We start from the raw sequence: 12,629 nt of genomic DNA, 5'->3' as shown, positions 1-12,629 counted from the left end.
TTATTATAAAAAAAAATACGGGACACATTAAATTACATAGTAAACAAAAAGTAAAAAAAAAAAATAAAAAGGTGTTTGTTCTCCACCCGACCCAATCCCCTGATCTAAACCTGATCAACTGAGATGGTGATTTGGGATGAGCAAATTAACAGCAGCTATTGTTCAGCTCCTCAAGAAACTCCTTCAAGACGCTGAGAAAACTATTCCAGGTGACTTCCTCATAAAGACACTGAGATTAAAATACCAAATTTCTAATCGGGATAAAATCATGAGAGCGGTCGCGTCATTTCGATCGTTTACTGTAAGATGGTTACAACTGGAAGTTTTAGTCAGTTGGGTTCGCGTCCTGGAGCTCCAGTAAAATCAACCGTGTTTTAATATTATCACAAGTCTTGAGACTCGGCTCGTGCAAATAGTGATGTGAACAATGTCAACAACCTATAGAGAAGCTACGGGAAGCCGCAAGGCAAGCACTCAACCAGGGTCGTGTCCACATTCTGCAATGTCTTTTTTTTTTTTTTGGTCTTTGGCTGTTTTCATTTCTGAACCACACACACCAAAGCAGCTGAGGCCAAGTGCTTCTGTTTCTGCTCCACTGTTAAACAGCTTCTTTTTCTGTTAAACTCCACCACAACCATTATGGGAATCAAAAATCTCAGAAGAATCTAGTTGCAGTCTTGTAAATAGTGACCCCCAGTCTTTTCAAAGTCTCGTATTGAATGGACAGCTTTAGACAAATCTGAACTATAAAACATATTCTTGTCGGTTTAACACTTCTTTTTTTTTTTTGCAGAATAATTCAGCACGTGTTCCTGTATAGCTAAAATGAAAGAAACACATTGAATGAGAAGAGGTGTGTCCGAACATTTTACCCAAATGGACATCCCTGCAGCCATTGATGATAGTGAAAATGTGAAAATGCACAACCAGCTTTGTCTAGTCCCTGTAGAGAAGTACTAACAATAGAATAGGACGCTGTAGAGCAGATGAACCTTCACTTGTCGAGTGAATGGGTTCATATGGAGCAACTGAGAAAATCATAGTTTAAGTGTTTGATCATTTTACTGCACCATTCAGTTCTCCAACCATTCAGCCCACAGTAGCCTTTACTGCCCAAAACTAGTTTATTGTAGAGAAATAGAAATATACAGGTAAAGGCTGTTTAGCTCAATTCACCCCTATTCATTCAGAGCAAACTCACACGCGCTCTCGAGCAATTCATTCATTCTCTGCAGTCATTTACTGATATAACGGGGGAACAGGAAGTGGGCAGGCTCTACTTAGTATAACATTCATAGTAGTGGCTCTGCCCCGTATAAAGATACATTAAGCAATCTGAGTTTTAGACCCCTGGTATATAGTGAATTAAATGTCATAAAACTAAATCTACATACAGTTAGCACTAGATTTCAGAGAGTTTTGAGAGTTTTTTAAAAACAGGGATGGAAATAACTTATATATATATATATATATATATATATATATATATATATATATATGCAGATAGGTGCGAACAAAACCTAAAAATTGTATAAAAGCAGAAAGTATAATATTCTACCTCCACATGTAACCATATATTATAGAAAACATGTTATAGAAAACATAGTTTTCACGTAGACTGGAGAAGAAAAACTCAGTTTTTAAACAAATACAGGTTTATGTAGACAGGGCTTAATTTAGTGGGTGCTTACCAAAGATAAATCTTATTAATACTTTACACCACACCTACTAACATGTATAAATAAATAAATTCACAACACACTAAGAGTTGAAGATTTATTTTCCATTTTGAATTGAAACAAACAAACAATGCAGATAACCATTCTCCAAATAATCTACAATCTATGAGGACAGGAAAGATGAATGTATAAACTTGAGTGAACAGCAATAACCTTTAAATCTTTTAAACTAAAGAAAGTTTCCAACATCAGTGGCCAGTAGTATTATTACCAGTTACAAATAAAACAGCTGTAAATTATATTTTATTCCTTACTATCTCTGCAAACATTCTCAGACGTCAAACAACAGCAAAAAAAAAAGAAGTGTCAACCGTTAGCCGGAGGCCTGATCATAACCATTAAAAAAACAGAATTCAAACACGACCTGATTTCTGTGAGCGCTGGAGCGGCCGTTTCTTCTGTAACGCAAAGAACCAGAAACAGAGAGCTTACAAATGATGTAGTGATGTAGTCGTTTGTGTGAGGAAGTGTCTAATCTACAGAAGAACACCATTCCGTATCAGACGAGGACAGCCGGCTGGAGGAAAGGCTCTAAAACGCTGAAGAAGTGTAGGTAATAAAGATTCAGAAAGAGTTTCACTGGTGAGTACAGTAGTTTACAGAGAGAATGGAGATAAGAGTAATTAGAGGTATGCGCTCTGGAGATTCTGGTAAAGATGCTCTCGCACTTTTCCACCAATCAGATCAAAGAGCAGCCACTCAAATCCAAACTGTCCAGAAATATAAGGAGAGAAAACGTGGAAGCGATCTCTGCTGAGGTCAGTCGCTCATGTCCATGTCCTCGTCCTGCTGCTCGTCGCTGGGGCCGTCAGACTCCCCTCTCCCTGCGTCATCAGCGCTGTCGGCCTGTAGCCCGGCCGCCTGAGGAGACGAAGCCACGTCTGAACTCCTCTCCTGCTCTTCCTCTCGCTCGCTGTCATAGCCCTGCTCCTCTTCATCATAATCCCTCGTCACCTGCAGAGAAATAATGCAGGTGGTCAAGCTATAGAGCGAAATTGTTTTTTTTGTTGTTTTTTTTTTAGTTTATTAGTTTAATGTCATTGAAAAGTTACTTTATTTCAGTAATTCAATTGAAAATGTGAAACTCATATTATATAGATGTGTTACACCCAGAGTGATCTACATTTTACATTACAGAAATATCTATTTTAAGTGTTTAATTATTTTATTGTTGATAATTATGGCTTACAGCTAATAAAAACCCAAATATCAGTCTCAGACAATTAAAATATTATATAAGGCCAATTGGTATTTTTGGCAGTGTGCCAAGTCCTGCTGGAAAATGAAACCTGTTGTCAGCAGAGGGAAGCATGAAGTGCTGTAAGATTTTCTGGTAAAACACTACACTGACTTTGGATTTGATATAACACAGTGGATCAACACCAGCAGATGACATGACTCTCCAAACCATCACTGATCATCACTAAATTTTACATTTCATTTGTAAATCAAGGGAGCAGAGTCTGGAGGAAGAGTGACGAGACTTTTTAAAGATATTCTATTTTTTTTTAGATGTATTAGTATATAGTCATCTATATATTTGTGACATTAAACCAAATAATACATTTAATTCAAAGTCAATGAAGCAAAATGTCTTTGTTTTAATAATGCATACAGTCTAGTTTTCTGTCATGGAAAAAAAATAAAAACACAAATTTGCAACATCTAATAAAATATGCCAGGACATTGCAAATCCTATAAATGTGACTATTTCACATGACTATTTTAAAACTAAATATTGGGCAGCCCTAATAAAATACAAAACCCATTAAAGGTTCTGTATATGATCCCTTATGCCACTAGATGTCACAATAAAACACCAACATTTTAGACTAAAACAAATCCTCTAATATCTAATGATTAATGATGTTTACACTAATAGATAAGGGGTGGATGTGAAGAGCCTCCATACCTTCACATCGCTCTTCTCTCCATCAGACTTGCGGTCTCGCTCCTTCTCCTTGTCTTTGCTCTTCTTGCTGGTGGAACGTTCCCTCTTATCTCGGTTTCGGTCGCGGTCGTCTCGCCTGTCCCGCTCCCGATCCCTGTCCCGCTCCTTATCCTTCTTCTTCTCCTTTTTATGCCTAAAACAAATTATTCATAACAACGGTTCATGTTAAGGATAAAAAGATTCAGTGTGTGTTTAGAAAGTGAACTGAGGTCTGTAAGACCGGGCACTGGTGTCTGAGCTGTACCTCCTGGGAGAGGGAGTTCTGGAGAGCCTCCTTTTGGGAGATCTGGACTTCTTTGGAGAGCGGGACATGCTGCGGCTCCTCCTGTGGCGTCTGTTGGGAGTAGAGGATAATGGAGGTCAGCAGGTTTAAACTGATGACGGAAACACTCGACTAGTCTTGATCAGTTCAGTGAGCTCAGTAAATCTTTGCCAACAGTAGCGAACCCACCGGCTGGTGCTGCGGGAGCGTCTGGCACTGCTGTAGCTTTTCGGCGGGGTTTTAGAGCGTTTCCTCCCCTTGTCCTCCTTCCTTCTATCCCTAAAAAACAACAAACAAAGACCAAATAGATCAATCAGTAAGATCAATTAGTAAGTGCATACAAATCTTCCTCATTCCTCAGAATAATTTATATAATTTACAAAGACCTTCTGTATGATCAGAGGAACAGAAATGCAGAATAGGTGTAGAAACAAAGAGATACTATTAATGCTGCGGCTGATTGTTGTAGGTATTCGTGATTGGCTAGTTTTATTTTCCACTATATCCAAACAGTCAAAGTTTAATATCGCCTGCTGGTGCACCAAAGTAACATCTGTTTATCATTTACCGTATTTTCACACTATAAAGGTGCACAGTATTATAAGGTGCACTATCAATAAACTTCTATTTTCTGGTCTATTTTTATACATAAGGTGCATTATGCAATACTAGTAAGGAACAGGGGTGCCGCCATGTTTTCCTTCTAATTTAGCAGGTACCACCACACAGTGGCGAGACCTCTAAAGCTAAGGTATGTTAAGTAAACAAAACTGTAATTCTTAAAAATATATATAAATTAAAAAATATATATTTTATTCAAACGAGATTGGATGTTAATCTACACAAATTTGCCACCGTTAGCTTCCAATTATTTACAGTAACCTTAGATTTCCAGACTTCAACTAAGGCTGGGTCCAGCAGTGTTAGCATTAGGAAGTAACTGCTAGTGCTTGCCTTGATTAGTGGCTAATGCCGCTCGATAGAGCCACACTGAGGAACCCTGAATGTTCCAGTAAACCAGGGCGATATTAGTTAGTGGTTTATTACAGTTTTTTATAGAGCTAGTGCTTAGCGCAGTTAGCGGATAATGCTTATACTGCTTCAACAGTGCAAGTCGGAGTTAGCAGAAGGCTACAGGCCGATAATACTCACCTTTGAACACCGAAAGAGCTAGCACTTAACTCAGTTTGCGGCTAATGCTAATACTTTTGGAGAACTAAACTGAAACTCCTGTAGAACACTGTACTTCAGCGGAGTAGCTTTACTGCTCCTTAATACCTGACTGGTAGAATTCATACATAACGGGCACTGGATTGTAAGGAGTACTGATGATTTTTGGAAAAATTAAAGGATTTTAATTGCGCCTTATAGTGTGAAAAATACAGTATACTTTTGCTGTTTATTTTACTGAAAATTCCTCAAACCTGCATCATTGATAATAGGGTGGGGAAAAAAAGCATTATTTCAATAATCATGCTTAATGTACCTACCTTGATCTAGAACGTCTGCTTCTGTCCTTGGAGTGAGATCTCCTCTTTCTGGGGCTCTTTGACCTCCTCTTGCTCCTGGAGCGGGACCTCCGCCGGGAGCGGCTCTTGGAGCGTCTTCAACCAAACAGGACACACTGTGTTAAACAACAGCAACACTGTATAAACTACAGCTGGAGAAGAACTACAGTACAGATTTTCTCCAAACCTGTATTTGGAGCGAGACCTTGATCTCCTCCTTCGTGACCTTGACCTTGATCTTGAATGCTTTCTTTTGTCATCTTTCTTATCTAGAAGAAAGATCATACATCAATTTATTAATTATTCATGTAATCAATTATAGTTTTATTATTGGCTATTATTAGCTCTCATTTAGATATGGATGACACTCCTTACTTCCAGGCTCAATGGCAGCTGAGATGAGTGACTGGGCCTCCCTCACCCTCTTCATGGCCTCCTCGATCTCCTTGTTCGATGCATCTGCCTTCAACCCAGGGTTTAGATTTAAACCAGCAGCCATAGGGTTCAACCTGCGAGGAAAGAAAGAAAAAAATTAAAAACTGAATCAACTAAAAGACAAAAAAAATAGAACGAAGAGACCTTCATAGGCTTACTTGGGATCTATCGATGCCATCAGCTTCATCAACTGCTCTGCAGACAAAGACTGAAGGAAAAATGAAAAGATTATTATTGCTTATTACGCAAATAAACAAGATTTAGTAGTTGGCATTTTAAAGAAGCAATAAGAAATATATTGTTTATCAAACCTGGGGGTTCATATTGGGTCCAGGCATGCCCAGTGCAGCCATGGCATCCATGGCAGGCCCTCCCAGACTGCCAAGAGGAACACCACCAATCTGTAAAACACAGGAAACGATTACAATAAGTCCAACATACACTGATTAGCCACAATATTATCACCACTAACAGCCAGGTGAAGTGAAATACAGGTCCTTTAGTCAGTTGCAATTGTGAGGATTTGAACCACTTTGACAACATGGATCAGACCTCCATAAGGCAGATTGGACTAAGACACTGCCACTATGATTGGGAAATTGCTGTATCTTGCCCATAAGCTGCCAGAGCCATGAGAGAGCACAATTGGCCTTGCTCTTTCTTAATTGGGAAGATGGTGCTCTTTCCCCTCACCCCTCCTAGGGTGATATCGCTCAGCACAAGGCATCTGTGAGCTGATGTATCAGAACCGAGTCGCAGCACTTTCCTCCGAGTGCGCTATGATGCTACTGGATAATGCTGCATCAGCAGCAGTTGGAAAAGATGTGGTGGCTGACTTCGGAGGAGGCTTGTTCTAGTCTTTATCCTCTTGGTGTTGGGGCATCACTAGTGATAGGGTTGGATATTTGGTCTTGTAATCTTGTATATACAGCTGCAGGTGGTTCTAATGTTATGGCTGACTAGTGTACATACCTAGACAAGTCATTCTCAACAGCACAGTAGGCAACACGGAATGACCCATACTTACAGATGGCACTGGATTGGGTGTGGGGAGAAGCCCACCCCCTGGCAGCAATCCTGCAACAGCATTGGCTGGAGCCAGCAGGGACAGAGCTTTAGACTCATCAGGAATCACACCTGCAGGGTTTTGGGGGAAAAACAGACGGAAACAGAAGTTAAAGCCAGGACTTTCATATCCTCATCACACAAACATCCAAAGTCCAAGTCTACACTTCACATATACACTGGATAATTTCTTGTTTTCAGGGCTATCTAAGACATAATGTCCCTTTACAAAAGCATAATTGCATGATACTACAAGAAAAAAAGAAGAAAATAACAGTCACTAAACACACTGCCAAGATGTTATCACCTGAACTTGATTTTTTAAGTCATGAACCAATTGTAAGCAAGCACAGCCGGCTGTCCAGTGGGATGTGCTCTCATGTTTCATTAGCAGTTTTATGAACAAGCGACTCACGTCGGCTGCTTCGCTATAAAGCACACAGAAACATCAAAAATAGACAAAACAAAGAGTTCATGATTCGGAGATCAACAGCAAATCACAGTTCATTTCTAAAGGGATGACTAACCCTAACTACTGACAATCAAACTAGCTCCTAGTTCCTGTCCTTTACTGCAGGCTTTTGCTGGCGTGTGGAGCTTCTACTGCTTACACTATATGCCAAAAAGCTTGTGAACACCATTCTAATTAACGCATTCAGCTAATTTAGGGCTGAGAGAAAGCAGTGTCTCAATTCTGTCAATTTGTGTCTCATTAAATCACTTTAAACCAACTACAAAATAAACCTGTATCACGATCAATGCTAATAATGATGATCTGAGATGTGTTTGTATGTGGTTGGTGTGGTGCAATGGAAAACACCACCACCTGCCAGTGAGCTACCATGTGGGAGACTGGGGTTTAATTCCAGGTCTGGGTGACTATAGTGTGCTACACCAAAAAGAGCCCTTGGGAAAGACTCCTCACATTACATTGGCCAACCTCTGTAATAGAAATAACTTTGTAAGTGGCTCTGGATAAAAGCATCAGCTAAATTATGTAAATGTAATGAAAATTAATGGATTTGCCATAAAACACCAAAGTATTTAACTGTTTCCGAGCTCCAAAGTAAAGAGAACACAGCATAGGCTGCACTCCAATTGAATAGAACTGTCTAGAGCAAGGGTTCTCAACTGGTCTCAGCTCGGGACCCACATTTTCTCACATTATTAAGTCACAACCGACTTTTATAGAATAAGATTAAATATCAAAACTGCAAAACTTTTTACAAGCTGTTCGCGACCCGCCCAGAATTTTTGCAGGCTGTGGCTTAAGGGATATAATTCCTCCCAACACTGTTCTGTAAACCAGTGGGACTGTGTTCTATTGAATGATATATCCATACTTTTGAGTCATATCTTGCTGGACAATAGAAATGGTTTCTTGCACCATCAAATGCAAAAATAAATAAATAAATAAATAAATGAGCAGGTGTCCCAATACTTTTGTCCATATAGTGCATCTATGTTACCTTACCACATGGCCTACTGAGTAATAACAAGTGAGTGTCCGGCCAGCAAAAGCCCACATAATCTCAACTACAGAGTCTGACAAAATGCCAAAGAGAAAAGTAAAGAGATAATAGCATTTCGGTAGATGGCTGGAATCCATAGGTCAACGAAGCAAATCTGCAATTAATGTTTTTTCTCCACACATTGATTATCTTTGATGAAGCGAGAGAGTGAGTAAGAGAGAGAGATTTGAGAAACAGAACAGGACAAAGCTGCAGGACAAAACTTTTAGGTGGCATTTTCAGCTGGGTCTGGTTTATAGCACTGGCAGAACCAGGGAAAAGAACTGGAAAACACAACAACAAAAAAAAAACAGAAAAAACGCTGTTAAAACCACAGGTTCTCAGGCTTTTGTCTTCGTTTGAGTTAAGTGGAAAAGATTAATGCTCTAGAACAGTCATGTCTTGCTTTTATCTTAGTGGTAAAATGACTGAAAGGGTAAAAAAATAAATAAAATATAAATATAACATTTAAACGTAGAAAAAATATCATAGTAAGGTTGACATAGTGGCTCTCAACGCACAACATTGAGGTCAGCAAAAATGACTGAGATAATGTCCATATATTTTACAATAAGTTAAAAATATAATCACTGTGACAGGCCCAACAATTGAACATCAAAAAAGTGATGGAACACTTTCCCAGACTCCTAGAAAGGGATTAAGCCTAGTCTTGCACTACACAGCATTTCAAATAGACATTTTCAGCTTAAAAATAAAATGTAGTCTACACCTAGGCTTAATCCCTGTCCATTAAAGTTTTTCCTTTAAGATCCATTTTGCATGCATACTGTATGACTTGTATTAGCATATTTGTCGTAGGTATCAATATCAGAGAGATATCAATGCAGAGAGTCCAACAGAACAACAAAAAACAGTCAGAGTTTACAGCAGGACAGCTTGTGGGCTCTTGAAGGCCTTTATTTTGTTTCTACAGTTCCCTGTTGGCAGCAGAGGACCTGTCAGTCGCCAGCCGGCTCTGCAATTGCCTTGTCCACTACAAAAAGTCAGACACACACACAAACATACATACACACACACAAATGACAGAAAAAAAGTTTATCCAAAACTTGTGTAAAGCAAATGTGCTTACTGGATGAATAACAGACATACCACTTCTCCCGCAACTAGTGGGATTTTCTCACATATTCATAGCAGCTCCCTAAAGCCTGTATAAGGTATTTAAATACAGCTCAGGAAAAAAAATAAGAGACCACTTAAAAATGATGAGTTTCTTTGATTTTACCAAATTGAAAAACTCTGAAAGATAATCAAGAGGAAGATGGATTATTACAAGCCATCAAACCAAGCTGTACTGCTTGATTTTTTGCACCAGGAGTGGTGTAAAGTTATCCAAAAGCAGTGTGTAAGACTGGTGGAGGAGATGCATGAAAACTGTGATTAAAACCAGGGTTATTCCAGCAAATATTGATTTCTGAACTTTATGAATATGAACTGGTTTTCCTTGCATTATCTGAAAGCTCTGCATTTTTTGTTATTTCAGCCATTTTCTGCAAATAAATGCTCTAAATGACAATATTTTTATATGGAATTTGGGAGAAATGCTGTCCATAGTTTATAGAATAAAAAAACAATGTTCATTTTACTCAAACATATACCTATAAATAGCAAAATCAGAGAAACTGGTTCATAAACTGAAGTAGTCTCTAATTTTTTTTGCACAGCTGTATATAATAATGGAGAGTTTAATAGAAACTACCTGTGCCTGTATTACTCATGTTAAGGAATGTTTACAGGTGTCATCCTTGTACCGGTACAACTACAGTTATATAAAACAGGTGTACTCACATAAACTGCAAGACTGTAAAGGATTGTACATGAAAAAAAAAACATCACACAGGAAAGAATACTCTGCTGTTTTGAAGACGGGCACAAACCTTCAGCGAATGGGACAACGATCAGGGCTCTGTCCACGAAGACCGTGTTCGTCAGATGCTGGGAAACTCCAACTGATTCAGATTCGAGGAACTTTACAAAACAGACACGTGAAGTCACAGGCAAGGGAGAATCACTGGAAGAAAATATAAAGGCTTTTGCAAGATGTACAGACAGTTCTAACATTTACACACACCTTCTCCACTCAAACCAGCTTCAACACTTTGCATTGCCTTGATGAATCCCGTACGTGTTTTTAGAAACGCTCCATCTTGGCTCTCTAAGGCACGTCCTACCTGAACTGCCGTTATGACGTGAAGTTATGACCTGATGTGTTTTGGACAGATGGAAAATAACAACAAAAAAGCAGAACACAAGTTAGCTATCTGAGAAAATACACTATGAGTTACAACTCTTACTCAGTCATACACAGAAATAGAGATTCTGACTGGTTCTGCCACCCCATCTATAAAACAGAGGTTCTGATTGGATCTGCTTTCTACTTGTTTATGTCTATAGGTCACTATCAGTCATTTCTCTTGATATGTCTACATTTCATGCCATACATGGATCAACGGTCCATTACACTAGGGTCAGTACTGTATAAGTGAGCCTATAGACCCAAAGGATTCAAGGAATAAAGACCTTATTTTCTTAACTGAAGTAAAAGAGCTCATTATTTGGACAACCACATTTTCCTCATGTAAACTTCAGGCAAACAGAAATTACCCATCTAAAAATTACTAAATAAGTGAAAAGGCTGAATAATTTAATATTGTGCTTGGTTGATATGTCTGCAGAAATGTTAAAAATGTAGCATTTAGGCAATTGTGGAATAAAAGTATAAAACCTGGGAAAAAAACATTGCATTCTGTGTGAGGATGCACAAATGTGGGAGTTCTAGGCCGATGCAGATATCTGATATTAAAATGAATAAATATTAGCCTAAATCAGTGATTGATAGTTGTACAGCCAGTGTTTTTGCTCCAGCAAAAAAAAAAGAGATTAAGAGTGATTAATATTATATTTTGCATAATTTTCGTAACTATGGCTGATAAAAATAAATGCAAAAGAGTTAATGCAACCAAATATTAACGTTTATACAATATTCTTTGCTTACAGGGTACTGTCTTCTATGCTTCCCTCTGCTGACAACTTTTATGAAAATGCGGATTTCATTTTTCAGCAGGACTTGGCACACTGCACACACTGCTTTTAGAGTTTCCATTGGCTGTAGGTCATAATCATTAACAATAAAAGAAATACACGCTTAAAACAGATAGATATATAATATATAAGTTTCACATTTCGAACTGAATTACTGAAATAAAGCAACTTTTTTTAATGATATTCCTTTTTTTAGATACAGTAGTATTAATATATTAGAAAGGCTAGCTAACCATTATCTGTGAAGCTCCATTCAGACATATCCACTGCAGTGCTCAGGCTGCAGCTGGTTAGCTGTGCTGTGCTGTGTTGTGTTGTGCTGTGTTATATAAAGCACCGCTGTGTGTACAGTGTGGTACAGTGCAGTATTTAGAGTTACTCACTCTGGAGGGAAGAGCTTGAGCTCCTCGATGTTCCCCAGGAACCCAAACAGGGTCCTCATCTGCTCGGATGTGGCGCTGGGAGAAACATTGGTGACCTGAACCACGTTCGTGCTGCTGTTCATGATCAGGCCCTGCTGTTTACTAACGCCCGCTGGCGGATCAGCGCTGCCCACAAACAGCAGCAGGATTCAGGCGATTCCCCGCGGCTCGCTCGGTCCGCTCATACGAGTTTACCTGAATTTAACCTACAGATCAGCTCCACAGAGCCCAAATTCACCCAGCTTTCTCTATTAATAACTAATTAACGGATTTAAAGGCTCCCTAGCTACTGCTCCCCGCTTCTCATCTGGATCCTACCAGCAGAAAACTGACTAAAGTCAATGGCTTTCAAAATAAAAGTCTAAAACATTTAATTCTATTTTTAATGTATTGGCCAATTGAAATATATACAATAACATACACAATACATCTTAAATAAAATCTTAACATCTTAAATAAAATACTTTTCTGAAATTGTTAAAAAATCCAAACAAATAAATTATATTGACTAGGTGTTGCATACTAGTGCATCTCAAAAAATTAGAATATCATTGAAAAGTTACTTTATTTCAGTAACCAGTATTTAAAGCGTTTATTAGCGTCCCACTGCTGACAAGTTTTATGGAGATGCGAATTTCATTTTCCAGCAGGACTTGGCACACTGCCCACATATATA

The 12,629-nt window shown here is 38.7% G+C and overlaps 1 protein-coding gene across 3 annotated transcripts; it reads right to left on the bottom strand.

The window, feature by feature from the left end:
* Positions 1-1,762: 1,762 nt before the first annotated feature.
* On the bottom strand, positions 1,763-12,290 carry srsf11 (serine and arginine rich splicing factor 11). Of its 3 annotated transcripts, none has more exons than XM_007231783.3 (12): positions 11,915-12,290; positions 10,367-10,691; positions 6,923-7,032; positions 6,207-6,296; positions 6,054-6,103; positions 5,836-5,969; positions 5,648-5,729; positions 5,443-5,556; positions 4,142-4,231; positions 3,935-4,024; positions 3,652-3,823; positions 1,763-2,693 (listed from the first exon to the last, which is right to left on the bottom strand). In XM_007231783.3, the coding sequence occupies exons 2-12, from the start codon at positions 10,548-10,550 to the stop codon at positions 2,499-2,501; spliced, it is 1,311 nt and encodes a 436-aa protein (XP_007231845.1). In that variant the 5' UTR covers positions 10,551-10,691; positions 11,915-12,290; the 3' UTR covers positions 1,763-2,498. The 3 variants fall into 3 exon arrangements, with proteins under 3 accessions (XP_007231845.1, XP_007231844.1, XP_022525688.1); XM_007231782.4 differs by having other exon boundaries at positions 10,367-10,500; XM_022669967.2 differs by lacking the exons at positions 10,367-10,691; positions 11,915-12,290 and adding an exon at positions 7,268-10,168.
* Between the last annotated feature and the right edge of the window lie 339 nt (positions 12,291-12,629).

The sequence above is a fragment of the Astyanax mexicanus genome, chromosome 16 (assembly GCF_023375975.1).
Source record: "Astyanax mexicanus isolate ESR-SI-001 chromosome 16, AstMex3_surface, whole genome shotgun sequence".
NCBI lineage: Eukaryota > Metazoa > Chordata > Actinopteri > Characiformes > Acestrorhamphidae > Astyanax > Astyanax mexicanus.
The sequence above is the reverse complement of the archived record's forward strand: the minus strand, read 5'-3'. Positions and strand labels throughout refer to the sequence as shown.

Coding starts and splice junctions, on each gene's coding strand:
- srsf11 (XM_007231782.4), bottom strand. CDS start 12,036: ATGAACAGCAGCACGAACGTGGTTCAGGTCACCAATGTTTCTCCCAGC. Junction 5,730..5,835: donor AGCTGCCATTGAGCCTGGAA/GTAAGGAGTGTC, acceptor TCTTTCTTCTAG/ATAAGAAAGATGACAAAAGA. Junction 3,824..3,934: donor AGAACTCCCTCTCCCAGGAG/GTACAGCTCAGA, acceptor AATTTGTTTTAG/GCATAAAAAGGAGAAGAAGA.